Source organism: Hyperolius riggenbachi, chromosome 10, assembly GCF_040937935.1.
Source record: "Hyperolius riggenbachi isolate aHypRig1 chromosome 10, aHypRig1.pri, whole genome shotgun sequence".
Lineage (NCBI taxonomy): Eukaryota > Metazoa > Chordata > Amphibia > Anura > Hyperoliidae > Hyperolius > Hyperolius riggenbachi.
Genome location: NC_090655.1, coordinates 113872964 through 113885789, shown reverse-complemented (window position 1 = coordinate 113885789; position 12826 = coordinate 113872964). Strand labels below are relative to the sequence as shown.

The 12826-nt window shown below is 42.9% G+C and overlaps 1 protein-coding gene across 3 annotated transcripts in view; it reads left to right on the top strand.

Annotated features, from left to right (window-relative positions):
* The first annotated feature begins 705 nt into the window (after window positions 1–705).
* The window catches only part of SUFU (SUFU negative regulator of hedgehog signaling), a 75021-nt gene continuing 62900 nt past the window's right edge, over window positions 706–12826 (top strand). For 2 of the 3 annotated variants that reach the window (XR_011024451.1, XM_068257559.1), the window contains exon 1: window positions 707–1083. Coding sequence is in view for 2 of the 3 variants with exons in the window: in XM_068257559.1 (XP_068113660.1) it covers window positions 941–1083 (143 nt within the window). In the remaining variant the exon portion in view is untranslated. Of the gene's footprint in view, window positions 1084–12826 lie in introns of all 3 variants that reach the window. The other variant, XM_068257560.1, reaches the window with a different exon arrangement.

The window sequence follows — 12826 nt, the reverse complement described above, 5'->3', positions numbered from 1 at the left end:
GCGGGTAGCGGCGCATCGGCGGCGGCGATCAGAGCAAACACGCAGCTAGCAAAGTGCTAGCTGCGTGTTTGAAAAAAAAATTATGTAAATCGGCCCAGCAGGGCCTGAGCTGCACTCTCCGGCGGCTTACCCTGTGTCACACACGGGGTTACCGCCAAGGAGGTTAAAGGATACACAAGGTGACTTGTGACATGATGAGATAGACATTTGTATGTACAGGGCCAAGCATACTAATAACTAGGCTGTGTTCCGTTTTTCCTTTCCCTGCCTGAAAGAGTAAAAAAATCAGGTATGCAAGTGACAGTTTCGGTCCGTGTGGGACTGGGTCAGACTATTGCATAACCCTCACACATTAGTAATTACAGTCATAAAATACGTTTCTGTTAGTAAATAGCTTCTGAGAGCAGGAGAGAGATAAACAGGGTCAATAATTCATAAGAAACAGTATAAACTTAAAAACTAGATTTAAATATAAAATAAAACTGTGGGATATCTAAAAAAAGTCATTTTTAGGAGAAGGAAATGTTTTCTCATCAGTTTGTTTTCACCTCGGATGTTAGGAATTGTAAATGTCAAGTGCCCATCTGAACATTCTAACCAAAAACATGGCCGAGCACCACAGCCAGCGACGTCTTTCCTCTGCCCCGGGATTGGCTGGTACGCTAGCCACTAAGCTGCACAGAGAACATGCCAGACTGAGCTTGCTGGCTGCAGCCATTGGTTTTGCTCGGCGGCCAATGGGATCGGACGTGGAGTACAGGACCACCATCTAGTGTGAGAGTGCCAGTAGCGAGCTGTGTGGCCGCCGTGCGGGGAGAGGCGCTTCCTGAGGCTGCTGAGAAGGGGGGCCGCTCTCCCGGCTTTGTGTGGGCGGACTGCAGTCCATAGACCGGGCTCTCCCAGCAGCAGGGGGCTGAGGCGCTGCCAGTCAGCGGAGGGCATGGAAGAGATGAGGCCTAGCGGTGCACCCCAGCCCTTCCCGTCCATCTTTCCCCCGGGGCTACATGCCATCTACGGCGAGTGTCGGCGCCTCTACCCGGAGCAGCCCAACCCCCTCCAAGTCACCGCTATAGTCAAGTACTGGTAAGCTGCCCGGCCATCACTCCTACTGGACCGATTACACTTCCCAGCAACTTTCAGGGCGGTGCATGTTCTCTATAATGTATATGTACAGGGGTAGTGTCCTGAATATTGTCTGTATGTATGTAATGTATATATGTATGCTTTGTAGTGCAGAGTACTGCATGATCATGTGAAACATGCTTTTTTGTAACTTTTGTATTGAGGTCGTTCATAATAATAGACTTAAAAATGTACAGTGAAGTTGTTGAAGAAAATCTTTTTTCACTATGAATGTCTTCAGCACCCTTTTCTACTAGTAATTGCTAGCGCTTGCGCTAAACTCTAGCGATTGCGATTCAGCAAGTCCCTAATTTGTTTCTGCAATTGCAATTGGGATTTTGCAATGCATAGCAAAATCGTGGTAAAAATTTCTCCGCAGTGCGATTGCGCTTTTTGTAAAAATCAATTTGCGGTAGTGGAAAATACCTGCCGCGATTCCTATGTTATTTAGCAAACCCTAGCGATTTAAAAATTGCTAGTGATTTGCAATTCAGCATCGCAAACGCTTCTAGTGGAAAAGGGCCCTCAGGGTTCTACCTGGGTTCATCTTCCTGTTTGACTCCTTTTTCTTTTACTTCTTGCATTTACTGATGGTTAAAACGGTACAATACTCCACTTCTTTACTTTTTCTGTCTTTTTCTTTAGCTTTTTACATCTCTGTCTTCTTTAAAAAGTAGGACTGAGATTTTTTGTTATTTTCTAAAAAATTGACAGCACAACAAGACTTTTATATGGCTTATAAAAGTAGTTTCAATTTTATTTTAAAGCAAACGTGCCTTTCTAGGGCGAGAAATAAAGATACCTTGGTAGTACGAAGCCTCTGAAACCTACAGAGGGTTCCCCTTTCCTCCCTCTTTCTTTCCATCCTAACATGTAGCTACCGCTTGGGTTCAGAAGTAAAAGCCAAGCCAGCTAAGCTGAAGACACAGAGATGGACCGGGGAACCTCACAGCAACGTCACCGGACAAACGAGCGGTCCCTGATACATCTTCCTACCTGTGGGAACACGCAACAGCACACGAGGGGCAGGAACGAGAGGTCAAACAATCACGGCACGTTGTGCGGGAGTTGTCAGTTATCTTAAAGATCTGATCCCCGTGACAGTTGTGATTAGCGCACGTCGCAAAATGTTGTTCATTTAAGCAAGCGCAAGTACGCATGTTACAAGATTGCAAAACATTGCCGGTTGTTTGAAAAATAGCAGAAAAAAACACGTTGTGGGTAAAAGCCTTTAGGCTCTGGTGCAAGCCACCTTTGCAGTGCTGCGGAGCTCCGTCAGCAAACTTTTTGCCGACGAGGGAAGTACCCATTTGGGGCACCTTTTTCTTCACTACAGGTACACTTTACGGGATTAATTATACAGTATTATTTGAATAAGTCTTTTTGTCCCATTTTGGGAGAAAAGCTATTGTTTTGGATATGATCCCTTGTGTATTTCTTTGATGTGAATATCTTAATTTCTCTGAATAAAACTTTTTGAAAGAGAAAAGTAAAATAAAGCTGGAATTTAAAGAAGCTTTGTATTTTACTTTTTTGTTGTTTTAATTACATCAAGGACCAAAATAAGGAGAGATGTGCTATGCAGACTTTGAATCTGCAGAAATGTTCTTTTGCCGCAATTGTTATAAAATAGAATGGCATAGTTGTAACTTGTAGAGCCATTGGACCCAAGCTTTAGGGCTAGTTCACAGTGCTTAGTTGCAGTGCAGAACAATTCTGCATGGTCACAGTACTGCGTTGAAACTGATCTCGTTATTCTAATTCGCTGCATGCAGGCTTTGTGTTGAAGTCTGTGTCTAGACTCCATTGCAGTTCACACTCATACCGTGTGCATTATACAATAGACCACTGTGAATCGGGTTCTAAAAAGTATCCTGGTGACTCGCAATGGCAGTGATTACTTTTATGTTATGTGCTTACAAATGGTATGAGATATTTGAAAGTAATTATTTCCTATATCAGATTAAAGGACATAGAGATAGTATAAATAATGGAGTGTGCTTTGAAAGGTTTCATGTGCTTATTTCACGGCTCCAGGTTGTCAGAGTCAATTAGCCAGTTTGATTGAAATGTTAATCTGGTGTGTTGGTAAAATCTCCATGGATTGGTGGGGATCAGTTGCTTCATAGCATCGGACTGCATTAAACAGTCCATTGAGCAGTCCAATTCTTTACATTTCTAATTAAGTGTATTTAGATTGAGTTGCGTTGATCACTACTGCCAGATCTTTCACTTGCTGTATTGAACTATTATCAACCTGTGTATGGCTAGCATAAAGGTGGCTGTATAAGGTCTACATGCAGTCCCATCTTCCAGAGAAGTAGCTTAAAAAGTGAAAAAAACACTGGCTAGTTAAGTAGGATAGGGACCGTGCATGCATATGCTTATCCTATCATGTTACTATACAACTACTCAGTGAAGCATACAGTACAATGAAATCATGCCTCACTGCCACGTTTCCTGGTTAATGCATAGCATGCTGTGCTGTACTGTGACGCAACCTGTTGCACTGCACTCAATGTGAAAGCCCCATAGAAAAATATCACTGCATTGCAATGCAATGATTTGTGTCCATTGCGACTCAAGGCAGTGGACACAGTGTGAAATGGTCTTAAAGATACATATTTACACTCAATGCTTGTCACCCAAATCATTTCAGTTAATGCAGAACACAAGCTAGTTTCTCATACAAGATGTCCCTGTCTGTCTGCCTCTGCTGGGAACTGTCTAGTGTGTGTACAAGGCTTTCCTTTTAAGTGTTTCTTAGGGCCCGTTCACACTTGAGCGTTTTGCCGGCGATTTCGGCAAAACGCTCAAACGCTAGCGCTTTTCAAAGTGCTAGGGTAATAAGCCTATGGGCCCGTTCTCATTTGGGCGATTTGCGCAAATCGCCCCCAACAAAGGATAAACGTAAACGCGTAGCCTGCACCATTTTCAGGCTGTTTCCCAGCGATCGCGTTTTAGTGCTATAGAAGCGCAAAACAGGGGGGGGGGGGGGCGTTAATCGCCAAAAAACGCCAGGGCAAAACGCTAGCAAAATGGCTAGCGTTTTGTGATCGGCAAGTGTGAATGGGCCCTAAAGGTGCCCATTTGTTGTGATTGTATCTGCTGTGGATTGTTGCCCCAACATACTGCCTGATCAGAAATTGACAGATGTTACCAATTAGACAGGACAGTTTTTGAAGTTCAATCAGAGGTGGGGCTGCGGCAGGATCTATGCTGGGAGGCCTTGGGCTGGGGACGGGTTTCCCTTGCCAATGCTGCTCTCCCTGAGGCTCTCAGCATTAGTACAGCGAAGTGCTCTCACTCACCTCTCCAGCTAGCGTGCTCCCTCCTCTGTGCTGCTGTCATCTCCCAGTGCCCGTAGTGACCCCGTGAATCAGTGGTGTACATGCGCTGGGTCTCTATGGGCACCCGGAGATGATGGTATCACAGAGGAAGGAGCATGCCAGTTGCAGAGGTGATCAGAGTGCTTTGCTGTGCTAATACTCTGCATGGGGCCCTGGGGAGAGCAGCATTACAACAAATAACATTTGTTAAGCGCTTTTCTCCCGTAGGACTCAAAGCGCATAAGCATGGCTCAGACCAATAATTGGTGGTGGTGGTTATTAAAAACAAACAAATGTATATCATCCTACTGATATAGTGGAAGCACTTGCTTCCTACTATGAAGAACTTTATAACTTGGAAAAAAATCCAGACACTCACATCCCATCTATTCAAGAAATTGATAATTATTTATCAAAGGTAGACCTTCCCTTGCTATCAGAATTCGAGCAAAAATCATTATCAGTCCCATTTTATCAACAAGAAATTGAAATAGCAATTAAAAATTTAAAAAATGATAAAGCCCCAGGCCCAGATGGATATATTAATGATTATTACAAGAAATTCCTTCCCATATTAGCTAAGCCACTTACAGAATTTTTTAATGAAGTAACACTTAAAGGTACTTTCCCTGGAGAGCCATTGGCAGCTCTCATATCCACTATTCCCAAGGATGACAAAGATCCAGCAGATCCTGGTAGTTATAGACCAATTTCCCTTTTAAATACTGATGTAAAGATTTATGCTAGGATTATAGCTAATAGACTGTCCCCATTAATGCCACAACTTATTCATCCTGATCAAGCTGGATTTATCAGGGGAAGGTCTACCAATGATGGAACAAGAAAGGCCCTTGCTATATTGCATCAACTCAAGACCTGTCGGGCGCCTACACTCCTCGTCTCCTTGGACGCGGAAAAGGCGTTTGACAGGGTCAATTGGCACTATTTGTCTAGAGTTTTATTAAAATTTGGTATACCCAGCTTCCTTCATAGTGCCATCCTTGCTCTCTACACACAACCATCTGCTAAGGTCCTGTCTTCTGGTTATGTCTCTTCTTCGTTTGACATCAAAAATGGTACCCGTCAGGGCTGCCCCCTTTCTCCATTGATTTTTAACCTTACTTTAGAACCATTGGCCCAACAAATTAGAAATAACCCAAGAATACATGGTGTAAAAATTGGACAAATTCACACAAAAATTGGTTTATATGCGGATGATATAATATTATATCTTCAAAAACCCCTTATATCACTGCCAAATGTCACTACTGAACTAAATGAGTTTTCTAGAGTCTCCTTTTATAAATTAAATGAGAAGAAAACAGTCATTCTCCCCTGCCACATACCAAAGAGGATGAGGGAAGCCCTTCAGGCCTCTTCCCATTTCTCCTGGACTGACAAAAGTATTACATTTCTAGGTATTCAACTTACACCTACCATAGCCCAGATCTATAGAGAAAATTATAACCCTTGGCTAACCAAATTTAAAGATAAATTAGATTCATTAGCAAAAGTAGAATTCTCTTGGTCAGGCAGAATTGCTGCCTTTAAAATTAGGATTTTACCCCAACTTTTATACTTGTTCAGAAATCTGCCTATAAGAGTCCCTCAAATATTTTTTACTACCCTACAGAGACTTCTGAATAAATATATTCTTAACAACAAAAAGGCCAGATTCTCTAACAAAATCCTCACAACACAAATTTCTAAGTTAGGCCTAGGAGCCCCCAATTTGGAACTCTATTATATGGCTACAATCTTGGATCAGTCCAGATCGGTCTGGACGGAGGATACAAGCAGGCAATGGTATCTGACGGAAGAGGCACAATTGCCGTATAGCCCTTATAAACTATGTCTGCAGTCCAGACTAACCTGGAAGATCCAACCAAATATTAAGAATCCAATTACAGCTAATACCCTTAGAATTTGGAAGGAGGTGGTTAAGCTTTCTAGAGAAGACCCCCTGGCTATACCTCTGACAACCCCTCTTGAAGCTTTCCACACTACCATCAGAAACATTTCCTTATGCTGGGAATACACGGTTCGTTTTTGCCTTCGTTTAAACCTTCGATTCGTTCGGTAAACGAATCGAGTGTTGAAAACGTATGTGAAAATAGTCATAATCTCATTATAGTTTCGATTAATAGACCCCAAAAACGAACGACTAGTGATCGAACATGTTTGATATTATCTCTCTTTATCCATCTAATCGAGCCATTGGTAGGCTTGATGGCTGTTCAGATCGATTATATGTTCGTTTATGTTAGTCCGTCCCTGTAAAAAGGGATTTTCGTTTCGTTTCTTTGCAGCCTTCGATCATTGGAAAAACGAAACCATCAGAATCGGAAAAAAAAACGAAACCGTGGGTGGTGATATTAACCGTATGACTGATTATTTCGGGATCGAAAAGGACAAAAGGCACAATCGAAACGAAGGTTTAAACGAAGGCAAAAACGAACCGTGTATTCCCAGCATTAGACCACTGGATTGATTGTGGGATAACATCTGTGACAGATTTGTTGGAGAGCTCTGGCCTTAAATCCTTTGACTCACTAGTGACCACATATGGAATCCCATCCACTGATAAATGGATATATGACAAAATTAACCGATTTCTGAACAAGTACTCATATAGCCCAATTGCATTATTGCCTAAAATTAAGAAGTTAGTGCAGTCGGAGGGAGTAGGCCTGAGGGGCACATCCACCTTTTATAATATTCTACTTGATCTGAAAGGAAAACCTCCCCAATGGCAATTGTCTAAATGGCAAACTTATTTACAACGTGACATTGATGAAGAGGAATGGGAGATGACTGTTCAGTCCTTTAGAAAGTCTACTCATTGTATCGGTCATCATGAGGGCTTATTTAAGTGCATTTGGCAGTGGTATATGACCCCAGAAAAAATATCACATTTTGATTCAAAATGTTCCCCACTTGTTGGAGGGGGTGTAACATGGCGGGTACTATAGAACATATATTATGGGAATGTCCCAAAATTAGAAAACTCTGGGATGATGTTGGAGGTTTTCTGAGACAGCTGCCAATGTCACTCCAGACGATACCACCTGGTATGGCACTCCTTCATTTGGGAACTAGGGACCTTTCCCCTCAAGAGAGACTGATTGCTGACCATATTTTTATTGTAACCAAGAATCAACTGGCATTACACTGGAAAACACTTCATATACCGAGATTAGAAGAGATCCTTAGGAAAGTAGTCTAATGCTGCGTACACACTGGCGACAACGGTCGTTTGAAACTGCTCATTAACGATCGTTCAGCCGACGGTCGGGGGAAAAACTTTTGCCAACGATCATTAAGAAGAACGACGAAAGAACGACATCGGGTAAAAGGAGCTATCCATCCTGACGGATCGCATCTGCCGACTATCGTTGGAAAAGTGTAGTGTGGATGATAGTCGGCCGAGAACGATCGTTATATAGCGAACCACGCAACCGCGAAACTTTTCTTCTGACCGTACTTCCTGTTATAGACGAACGAACGGCTAATTTGAAACTTAAAGGGAACGTTTTCGAAAAACGAATTTATTTGTCTATCCTGACTATCTATGAGCCCAATGTAATACATGCATGTATGTGTTTGTTCTTAATATTCCTGGTGTTTGTAGTTGTGTGTTAATAGCAAGGATTATGAATTAAAATCTGTGTATTAGTACAAAGTATGATTGTATATATATATATATATATATATATATATATATATATATATATATATATATATATATATATATATATATATATATATATATATATATATATATATATAGAATAATACTATATATATATGTATATGTATATATATGTATATGTGCATCTTCTTCTTTCCTGAAACGTTCTTAATTGCTAGAACACTCAGCTCAGTGTGTACGTTCATCGTTGGAATCCGTCGTTGCATTCCTGTCGTGTTACTATCGTTCGTCTTTCAATTATCGTTCGTTACGAACGATCGTTATCGCCAGTGTGTACGCAGCATAACTTGTTGGCAGAGAAGGCTTGGTCTATCAGATGCGGGAACTTACAGTCTTTCATGAGGAAGGTTGATCTCTGGCCTACTGTGTACACGGCATCGAGGGTTCTGGAATTCTGAGGTGTCCTCCCTCCCTCCTTCTCTCTCTTCTTCCTCATGGTCCTTCTATTACCTTCTATCACCTTTATTACCTCTCATTACCTTTTTTCACCTCTATTACTTTTACTACAGTTATTACTTCCTCTACCCCTTGCATTGGAGACAACAGATACAAATTCAGGTTTGCTGGCCATTTACAGATAGATCACACGCCTGGGTGCGTTGAACGCGTTTATAGCGCGTTTTCGCACCAATTGGCGTCTTCCGTGCGTCCTACACGTTGGCGCGTTTTTCGCGCGCTTTCTGCGCGTTTTCGGCGTGTTTGCGCGTTTTTTGCGCGTTTCTGTGAGTTTGCGCGTTTTTGCGCGATTTTGAAGCTTTTTAAATTCTAACGCGGAATTCAGCATGGTAGCATTGAATTTACGCATCTGGATGCGGATTCTGTACCTTTATGCAGATTTAATGCAGATTTAAGCGGATTTACAATCCACACAGTATTATTAAATGTTTCTTTTTATTCTACACCATGATTATAAGCTGCAACTTTATTTCAAAGTGACATTTAACTTAATAATAAGCTAGTTATACGACTGAGTTTATTTTTATAGTGAAAATTTATATGTTAATGTGGGAAAAACTTTTTTATATATTGTTTATTTGTTATTTGTTTTACACATATTGCACACTATGCCATTAGATACTTACATAACTTGTATGCTGAAAAATTTTTCAATAAAAACTATTGTGATCAAAAACAAACAAACAAAAAAACGACATAGCGCTGTTGGCCAGCAAACTGCTCTGCAGTGTGTTTCGGCCCTAATGGATTTAATGCTGAAATCTATTAAAAATGGATGGGCAGTGTGTGGCAGTGATGGGATCTATTTTTGGGGGCATGTCGTGGGGGAAAATTTACCAGTGTATGACTTCACTGCCATTGCATTTTATTGATTGGAGCAGATGGTCTCGAGGGCTGGACCAAGGCTCTGTCATTAGGGCCATCACAGGTCACTACTACTCGAGTACAGTGATTGTCCCCAATGACTGAACATTGGTCCCGCCCTCAAGACTATCAGCTCCAATCAATAAAGGTGGCAGCAGTTATGCTCTTTTCCGCCCTCTATTCGATGAATCAGACATCCTCTGCCCCTCCCCTCAGTGGCACGGTTTCGGGGCTGTACTGGAGAATGACACACAGGAACACAGCTATTAGACGTTCCAGTGGCAACAGCTGCACAATGCACATGAGGGAAGCCAGGTGCGTTGCGGGGCAGATTTGCTCTGTAAAAGCTGGACGAGCAGGATTAAGGGACAGACGCAAGAACGGGATACAAGAGGGACACATGAGTATACAAGATGGGCAGAGGAACACAAGATGGATGCTGAGGGATACAGGGAGACACAGACACAAGAGGTACAAGGAAGGCACAAGAGGTACTAAGGGGGACATAATTGGGAGAGAAGATCCTCAATATGCTGTTGGACTATGGACACACCAGGTTTAGTTTTTACTAAATAGAAAAGATAATGGTGCTTTCAGTACACATCAGTTGGCTTAATAGAAGATTGCTGTGGGTTGCAGCACTCCTGTCTCGTGAATTCACCTCTGGCTCTCTGTCAACTTGTTACCAAAGTGATCAGGCCTCTAAATGATGTGTTGTGTAATAAAAGCCTTCTTTATTTTTTATTTGTGACAACTGTTGTCAAGGCTTAATATTCAAGCCCTCATCTTCTGTCATTAAAGGAGATTAATGTGTTTACACTGACCAATAGTGGAGTGTAATGAAACCTGCTTATAAGTGTTTAATAGTACTCACAGGTTTCTGTATGTACTGTTTGTCTGTGAAGTCTGTTGGTTCAAGCTGCTTGCGAAACGTATCGTCTTCCTCTGAGGGGTTTGGCTAACCATCAAAAAAGAAATGACAGGAGGATTTGATCAGTACGAAATGGTCATCCATTCTAAAAAAGATCAGAAGACCCTTGTGTATGGATGCTGAAATGGCACACAGCCAGCTCCCTGATGTGGCTTTAGTTCAATGTTCTCTTCATTGTTTAAGCCATCTTGTAATTTTAATTTCTTAAAAATTACTTTTCCTTCATGGTGCTAACACATTTCTCGATTTCTGGCATCCATTCCTGACCAATTCGGTCAAAATGACCAAATCTGGCAGAGATTGATTCCACAATGTGGCTGCCCATTGGTCATTTTGTTTGATCTCTGTCCGAAAGCGATTGATCCAGCATGCTGGAAAGGTCTCGGTCGGGTGTGCTGAAGTATCGGTGTTGGATTTTCTGCTGACTGGGGGACCCCCAGCTAGTCTCCCCCGTGTAAAAAATGTAGTTCCCCGGCCTGTGGTGAGTGTTGCAGCCTAATTTTTCCATTGGTGCATCTCCTCCTGTGTCCCGCATCTTTCTCCTTGGCGCCTGTATGATATGACACTGTGCTGATATTGTGTACATGCAACGGGGTTCAGGCATCCTCCCTGGCCATGAAGAAAGGCGCAGGACACGAGAAGGCACGCCAGCGGACAGGTGGGCCTGCAACACTCACCATGGGCTCGGGAGTACACTATACATGGGGGAGAGCTGGGAGGCCTAGCAGGCAGAGGTGGCTGCACAGATTTCCAATAGATTTCTTGGAAATATTGCCGGAGTAATGACAGATAGCGCCGCCCGTATCCTGCTCAGCACGCTGAAGGAAAACGTCATCACGTGCTGAAGCATTGGTCATCCACGTCATCACACGTTGGCAAATGCCCGATTTATTTATTTATTTTCATTTTTTTTGCCAACGTTTCTGCCTGCCTCTGCCCCCCTCCATTGTCATCAGGATAATATCCTCCCACTGCTGTCCCCAATATCCTCTGCGTCCTCTTATTAAATAGAAATACAGTTCATTTTAAACACTGTTCACTTAAAAAATACCAATGAATTAGAGAGGCAGTGGGGGCGGAGCCTAGTGGTGCGATTCTGATAATTTGTTTAGCTACTGTCCCCGACATACCATTCTGTGGAGCAGAAGGGCGGCGGCGAGGGGTGGAGTATGTTGACGTCACTGGCAAGGGCATGGCCTAGTGGCTGGGCTGTGGAGCAGCACTAAAATATACGCTGCTATGTGTTAATACACACTGCAACGTAAATATAGTCGATGGGGGATGACGTGGCACGCATGTTGTAAATCTGCATGTGCAGTAGCAACGGGGTGGCACGACGTGTGAGGTGGCAGTATCTATCATTACACCGGCGATCAGCAAAGCGCTGAAAAGCACCCCAGTGTGAACCAGCCCTAAGAGAGCTCCAAATGCCAAAGCTGCGAGCTAAAGGCGGCCTCAGAAATGAGCCTTCACAAAAGCATCCTGGCATAAATAGTGTAGTCATGTTCCTGCTTCAGATAGAATCATTTATGACTTGCTGGCATAGGGGGTTAAAGTGAAGAAGTAGAAGAAAGCTGCCACTGCTCATCTAGCCTGAATGTGGTACCTGGCAGTAGGCCCCTTTTTTCCATGGACAGCTGACCTGTGCGCTTGTCGGGCTGTTCACGCTGCCGGCCATGAGTGCCTTTTGGGCGGCAATTTCATTTGTAATACCACATATTGTTTAATACTCCCACCAACAAAAAAACTTGTAATGTCTGAGCACTGCCACGCTTAGATGCAGCTCCATGGTGGGCCACTTTTCCAACGCCCATGCCATGCGCTAGCAAGCGTCCAACCAGTGCCTGAGAACAGCGGACAAGTGTAGAATTCACCAACTTCAGCCTTCCATGGAAAAGGGGCCTTATACAGACATTCTGGCTATAATATATTGAGTATGGGGGTCCCAAATGTTGAAATGCAAGATCTTAAATCCCTTATCAGCAAGTGCACAGATCTGTTTTAGAGCCAAAAACCTAAAAAATCAGCAATGGCAATAGCAATATGTGTCCCATTAAAAGCATAATTTAAAGCAAAGATAAAGTAATCTGTATTTAAAATGTTGTGCAAGACAGTACAATCTAAATGTTTTATACTTACATGGGGCTAACTCCAGCCCTGTAGTCCATCTGCTCTTTTGCCATCCTCCTGTTCCATCTGTTGCACTGCTACAAGTTCGGGTAAAGTTGCTGACTGATTTAGTTGGGGACTACTGCACATGCGTGGCCCTGGCCATGCGCTCCCTGTGATCACGCTCCTGTGGCTGGGAACGTTCAGTGCAGGCCCAGTTCACATAGAATGTAACTGCGCTAATGGAAGTGCAACCAGAGTGTCCATGTGGCTAGGATTGCGTATGTTCAATGACCCCAACCC